The sequence below is a fragment of the Leptopilina boulardi genome, unplaced genomic scaffold, assembly GCF_019393585.1.
Source record: "Leptopilina boulardi isolate dan_hultmark-lab unplaced genomic scaffold, ZJU_Lbou_2.1 LbouV2_39, whole genome shotgun sequence".
NCBI classification, from domain to species: Eukaryota; Metazoa; Arthropoda; class Insecta; order Hymenoptera; family Figitidae; genus Leptopilina; species Leptopilina boulardi.
The window spans coordinates 51929-59374 of NW_026137962.1; the positions used below are offsets into that span (position 1 = coordinate 51929).

A 7446-nucleotide genomic window follows, 5' to 3' on the forward strand; every position below is an offset into this window, starting at 1 on the left:
CTATTTTCGTCTACCAAATTCCATATTTTAATTTTATTTTTTAAATACTTTTTCTCTCCTAAACCTTTTTTAATAATCCCTCCTATATCCTTCTTTATGTGACATTTACGATTCTTTACACCACCTTGTTACTGAAAGAAAAGAAATCGACAAAAATTCTATAAGAATGTGGCCTATTCCAAATTTCAAAGTTGGCGCTCCTCATTCACATGAAAAAAAATCATGCAAATCAAAATCATATAAATTTTGATAATTTATCAAGAAAACCTTACATTTTCACAGGAGGCCATACCGGATACCATTCCAAATCCTCAAATGTATTTTAACAATCCATCAGTCAAATCCATTTCAATTCCAAAATCAAATTCTCGAAATTCTGGTATGGTTCTACAATAAAAGTTAAATTAATTACACAGAGTTAAAATAATTAAAAAAATTAGTTACTAAAATTTAAATTCACACCATTTCTAGTTTAAAATAACTAACAATAAGACTAAAAATAATATTAAAAGAAAATTAAAACTAAAATATTTACTAAAATTAAAAAAGACTAAAACTAAATTAAAACTAATTTTTAATTCAAACTAAAGCTAAACAAAACTTTTAATTTGAATTAAAACTAAAACTAAAATATTTACTAACACTAAAAAAAGACTAAAATTAAAACTATATTTTTGGTTTCAGAATTGACTCTTTTGAACCACATAAAATCAATTCATGATTTCAATTCTGAAAACTCCGCCACTGATGTCCTTCTTCGTACTATTGAAAATCCTATTGAAGTTCCTGTTGAATATCACATTGAATCCTATTGTACTATTGATAACTTCGCCACTGATGTCCTTCCTCGTACTTTTGAAGATCTTATTGAAAATTCCATTGAATTTAATTGTACTTTTGACAATGACGACCTGGAATTTCATCAATCCAACAATCCCAAAAACAATGTTCATGAAGGTCATAAAAAAAATAAAAGAAAAATTCAATATATCATTGTACGTAAAAATAATGAGCATCTGCATATTGATGAAGAAGTAATGGAGAAATATTTGATTTTTGATTTCTAAAAATTTTTAGAAACTTAGAATCGTCTACAATTTTCATCATAAATATTTCAAAAACTTTTTCCAATGATAAAAATTTTGTTTATTTATTATTCAAATTTACTTCAACGTATTCACTTGAAAATCGTTACAAGGAAGTTTTAGGGGTCGCTTATTACGAATCCGGTGTGGGTGGACAAATTTTTTAAAAATCGCATATGTTAGGTTAGCTCCGCCATTATAAATTTAAAAAACTGACGTTGAAATCGTTACCAGCGACCTTACAAAGTTGCCGACGAGTAAAGAGTTTAAAGGAAATTTGAACGTTTTGAAAAAAATGCGCCATATTGGATCCGACATTTTGAATTTTGAAAAACTGACATCGGATTCGTATCATTAACTTGAACTTAAAGTATATTTCAGACCATAAATGAGAAAAAATGTTGTGTTCATATTTTTTTTATTTTCGTTCTTCGTTTGTAGAATCACCCATAAATATCAGAGGCTGCTGGTGAATCTGGAGGTGACGATGGACGTGAAGAAATAGGAGACGATGGCCGTGAAGAAACTGAAGGCGAATGTGAATTGGTGGTTTAATTAGGTTCTTGAGACGTCTGTGACCGCGAATTTCGGTCTTGCGTATCATCTGTCAATCAATTAATAATTATATAAGTAACAATATTTTTAATTTATTCAAATTTTTTATATTTTTTTGTATTGTATATTTTTTTTCATTCTTTAAAATTAAGAAAAAACAATTAAATTTTAAGGTTATGATTCAAATTCTGAAAATATAACTTTAGTCAATATTTTGTTGAAAAAAGGGAATTTTAAAATTATTATAATTATTAATACTATTTACTATACGTACTTTCACTTCTGGATCGGTTGTTCGACATCGTATATTTTAAAATAAAAAGATTTTTAAAAACAATTAAATACAAAACTTTATCGCCAAAGGTTTTCGCTTTTGTGATAGTTAGAAAACAAAAGATTAAGATGATGATAACTCCCAGGGAAATAGATCTTTCATTAATAATCTTTGGTGTAGATAAAGCAGAAATTAATGGTTCGGTATGCTTACTATTAAATTTTTGAAATTATTTACTGCATTCACAAAGAAAAAATCAAACGAAAACAGTAAATTTTTTTCTAAATTTTCACTGAAAAAAATTTATTTCCTCAGCATAACATTTTTTTCTGAGCTAGAAATAATCTTTTTATCATATGTTTAGTTGAAAAAAATAAATTAGCTTATTAATTGAATAATTAGTTAAATAATTTTTCTTCAGAGAAAATTAAACAAAAAAAATATTTCCTCATCGTAAAATTTTCTTTTGGCAAGAAATTAATTAGCTTATTAATTGAATAATTAGTTAATTAATTTTTTTCTCGAAGAAATTTGACAAACAAAATTATTAAACAAGTATTATTATTATTATATTTATTTGTTTAAGGATTTTCATAAATCCATACAAAGGAGTTTGATTCTTACAATCCAATTTTTTTTTTTTTCGTAGCCTATTCTAAAAATGTACAATTTAATATTTCCTGAATAAATTTAACAACTTTTCTGACTGATGACGGATTTCTGTCATTTAACACATTTAACCAAACACTAGTCTGCTCATCTTCGTCGGCACATACAATATATTTTTTTCTAATTTCAGAGAGGGCCTTACAGTTTATAAAGAGGTGATGTTCGTCGTAAATCGGTCTTCGTTCTTCGCAATTACAGTTTTGTTCTTTAGTAAACTTGAAACATTTATTATTCGTTATGATCCTAGTTTGCAACGTGTTTAATAATCTAAACTGTGCGTATATCTTTATTAAAGGGAGAGGCAATCTCGACTTTAAATACGGTTGAAGACCGTCATACAATGCTAAGTGCGAATATAATTTTAGAGAGGAGGAAGTCTGGAGTCTTATTAAATCTTTATTAACTAAAAAGGTTTCAAATTTTTTCAATAATTGACTTCTATTCTTTCTTAAATTCTCTGCTGATAAGGCCTTCCAGACATCCTCAACTCCAATACTATCGAAGAAAATTGCTTTGACTTGTGATACCCAATTATATCGTTGATCAATATTATCAATATTATTATTATCATACAGTTTTCATACTTTTAATGATTTACTATTCGATTTTCTAGTATTGTTAAAAAAAATGTCCTAATAGCCCAAAAAAGCAATTTTATAAGAAAAAATAGCCCAAATTGCTACTTGTAGCGAAACTGAAATTTAAGCCGCGAAACATTCCCAAAAAATAGCCCACATCGCGCTTTGTAGCCCAATCTGACAACCCTGCCCCTCTTACCCCCCTATTAATTAGATATTCTTCTAGATCTGATATATATAAATTAAAAATAATTGGACTTAATGTTTCTCCCTGCATGATTCCTTCAGTAACTTCTACCGGGTCAGATTTACCCTCCTTTCCCTTTACCGAAACGTTCGCCCTTGAATATAAACTCAATAATATTTTTATGAATTTAGATCCTACCCCAAATGAGTATAACTTCTTTTTTATCAAATAGTCAGACAGAGATGGAAACGTTCTTTTAAAATCAATGAACAAAACAAACAACTTCCCCTTCCCCAACCTCAGTCTATTCTGTATCATTGCATTTAAAACAAATACATTATCTAAGCAACTCCTTTTTTCTCTAAAACCTGACTGAGATTCGGGAATCAAATCGTTCGCCTTAATCCAAATACTAAGTCTATTCGCAAGAATCTGCGTGAAAAACTTTAGGACACAATTTAACAAAGCAATTGGTCTATAGTTCAAATGGTCGAAAATATCTCCTTTTTTATGAATCATTATTGTATCCATATCTGCCCAAGTTTTCGGAATTTTCTCCTCGATCATTATTTTATTGAATAATTTTACAATATAAACAATCCCACTTTCAGGCAGGCTCTTTAGAAACTCATAGGAGATCTCATCCGGTCCTGGGGCTTTATTTAATCTGCATTTATTAAGACATTTTATAATTTCCCTTTTTGTAATAACAGCGTCCATAATTTCATTACTAATGTCAGGATCATTTAGGAAATAGTAATCAGGATTTCTAGAAGGAAAAGATTCTTCAAGGAAATCGACCCATGAATCTAAGCCAATCTGATCCGGAATGCCTGGTTTACGTCGAGAGTTATTCACTATTTTTCAGAACGAGGTCGGGTTTTTTGTTGAAGCCAAAATATTAATTTTGTGTTCATTATAAACTTTTCTTTTTTTTCAATTAAATTTATATGAATTTTCTTAAACTTATTATATTCCTTAGTTTTATCTGGGGGGAATTTTTGGTATCTGCACTCTTTTAACATTTTTTTAAAAAATTTTTTGCTCTCCTTACATTCGTTATCGAACCAAGGTTTAGATAAACACACTTTATTATTTACATTTGAAACCATACCCACTTTCTTGGCAACATTTTTTATTGTATTTATTAAATTCTCAGCCAAAAAATCAAGATTATCATCAATATGCGCGGGCGTTAAGGACGACGACATTGCTTCCATATATTCGGTTTCGAGATTCTCTCTCCATTTAAATTTAATTTTTGAAAATTCTACTGCGGTCGCGATATTCAATGAGAGAGCCACAGGAAAATGATCCGGGTCTGAGACCATATTTAATACTTTAAAATTTTTAACCAAATGAGTACTGAAAAGATTTGTCCAAATTAGGTCGATTATGGATTTACCCCCCATTGAATTAGTAAATGTATAATTTGCTGGATAATCTCCTGTAACTCTGCCATTTAACAAAATCATACCCATACTTTCAAAGCTTTCTGTCAGTTTTATTCCTCTGATATTTTTTTTAAGATCCAAACTCATTCGAAAATTAGTTAAATTGTTGTTTAGTAAATTTATATCTACATCTATCTGATTGAGATCCCCTACTCTACAATTCATGTCGCCCCCAATAAAAATGGAGGTGTCTATGAAATTATTATTCAAACTAAAAATTATTTCATTTAACGAATCTAGATTATTCGAGATAAGCGAAGTAGGGTTAAAATATAAAAGACCTATAATTTTAAAATTATTTTTCTTAAGGGGGGCGCCTACTTTATCGGGTCAAAAAAATCGATTTTTTAAAAGTTGTCTTAACTGAAAGAACAACTATCAGAGAATATGCTCTTAAAATATTATGTCAAAATACAAAGTATTTTTCGAGTTACAGCTTGTAGAACGCAATAAAGCGCGTGGCCTGGCGCGCGAATCTACTCGCGGTCTCTAATACTTTTCATAATTTGTTGCGCTTATCTACTATTACATCTACCATTAAAATTACCATTTATCAGTAAAATGTCGTCTTATCTAAGAGCTACCCATAAAAAAATAGTCGTTCATCGAGGCCTGTGACTGCCGTAAGTTTTTAAAAAACAGCACTTATATGTTTTTCAATCTTTAAACTCGTTTTTCTCAAAACACTGTTTTTGTAGTTTGCGTACACGATAGACAAAAATCTAATCAACCGATTAAGGTCTACCTGGGCTTGTTTTGAAGATAAAAAGTGTCTCTTCTGTATGAATTAAATTTGTTTTTGATAGAGTTAAATTTAGTGCTTTTTTTTAAAGAAAAAATGAGATTTTTTTGGCGAAAATTAAATTTTTTTTTAAAAGTCATGTAAAAATGTCAGTTTTTACTTTCTATTGAAATCTTTTAATTCATACAGAAGGCAATAATGTATATTTAAAGAAAAAATTTTGTTTTTTTGTTTTGGATAAGAATTGTGGACCCTAGGTTGTACGCAATGGGAAAATTTCAGCAGCGAGACGTTACATATATGGCGTTTATTTTATTATTAAATTTTATTTTCATTTAATCAAAAAATTATATTTCAAAGATTTAAATATATAAGAAAACATACACTAAATAAATCTCGCATCGATTTATTTAAATGTGTTTGAGAAAAAAATTTATGAAATGTACGCAGTTTTTTACATTCTAAAGTAGGCGCCCCCCTTAACGCGAACAATAATAAAAATAAAAGAATTGCTTTTATATAAAGTTTCTACCTTATAGTAGCGCGCATTCAGAAGTATCAGCAATCCTCCTTTGGGTCTGCCCCTTCCATCGCTCTTCTGTGCCGATGAAAAAATTGTCTCCGCTTGGTAGTTTTGGTGGGAGATATTTAACCTGGGAAGAGAGATCGCCCAAGTTTCCGTAAAGCATAGGATGTCTCTGCTGCTTGAATTTTCCAAAAGATCCGTGACATTTTTGGGGCCCCTGGTATTCCAGAATATAATTCTGGGAGAGAAATCCTGATTGAGTTGTCAATCCTTATTATTACTTCTCGGTTCGTTGTTCAAGTTATTTCCATTCTTTTTAAAAAAGTCCTTCAGTCTGCTTGTAGAAGGAGATGCTGAAGCCTTTCCTGTTTTTTTGATTTTCTTCAGGGGGTCACTTTTCGAACCGGGAGGTCTCCCTCTCTTCTTACTGGCGGTGGACGCAATGGAATTGACCGATTCCGTACTATCCGAATCACTGACATCTTCCCTCTGATTATTTCCTTCCTTATTGAGCAATTGAATGTACTCTAAGGCTGATTGTATACTATACACTTGGTTTTCACAAATCAACTTTGTATTTTTGACTTGAGCGTTTATACCGAGTTTATAGAGTTTCTGTTTACAATCAAACAGTTTCACACGAGTCTCCTTGCGTTCCATTCGCTGTTCCTTCGAAAGGTCGTTGGTAACACTCAGATTCAAGTTTCTCAACTTAACTACGTTTATGAAAATCAAGATTTTCGGTTGCAAAGCATTAAACTGTATCATAAGAGGCCTGGTGCCTCGATTAAATCCAAGTCTTTTGATGGAATGAATGTCCTCCTTTTCAATGTTAATTTCGGTTGAAGAGAAAACACTGAGCACTTTAACTAGTAAATCTTCATTCTCAGATTCTTCGACACCAAACATAATGAGGTTTTTCTCCCTATCTTTTTTTTGTAGGTACTGTATTGATTGTTCCGCCTGGACCAATCTCTTCTGTAGTTGTTGATTTTCAATCCTTAATTTCTTGTAATCGTCCTTACAATCTTCCAAGTTCGAAAACAACCTTTTATTGTCACTTTTCAAACTTGAGATCTCAGAAACTACACTAGAAATCGATTCTTTACTGGCACTGACGTCCACTTTTATCTCCAAAAGCAACTTCATTAAATCTTCATTTGTAGCCATCGTTCAAAAATTATTATCCAAAAAAGGAAAAATGTTCAGACATATCACTATTCGACTATCTTACGTGTAAACAAATAGAGCGAAAATAAACACGTCTGTTCAGCTCGAAAGCCACAATCAAACTCCTTAAACAAGTATTATAAAATTAATTGAATCAATTTAAAAAAGAATTATAATGTTTATTTATACATTTTAATTAGATTTTT

General features: G+C 30.3%; 1 protein-coding gene across 1 annotated transcript; it reads right to left on the reverse strand.

The window, feature by feature from the left end:
* Window positions 1-6334: 6334 nt before the first annotated feature.
* LOC127288489 (uncharacterized) lies at window positions 6335-7240 on the reverse strand. The gene has a single exon (XM_051315967.1). It carries the CDS (start codon window positions 7238-7240, stop codon window positions 6335-6337), a length of 906 nt encoding a protein of 301 aa, XP_051171924.1.
* Between the last annotated feature and the right edge of the window lie 206 nt (window positions 7241-7446).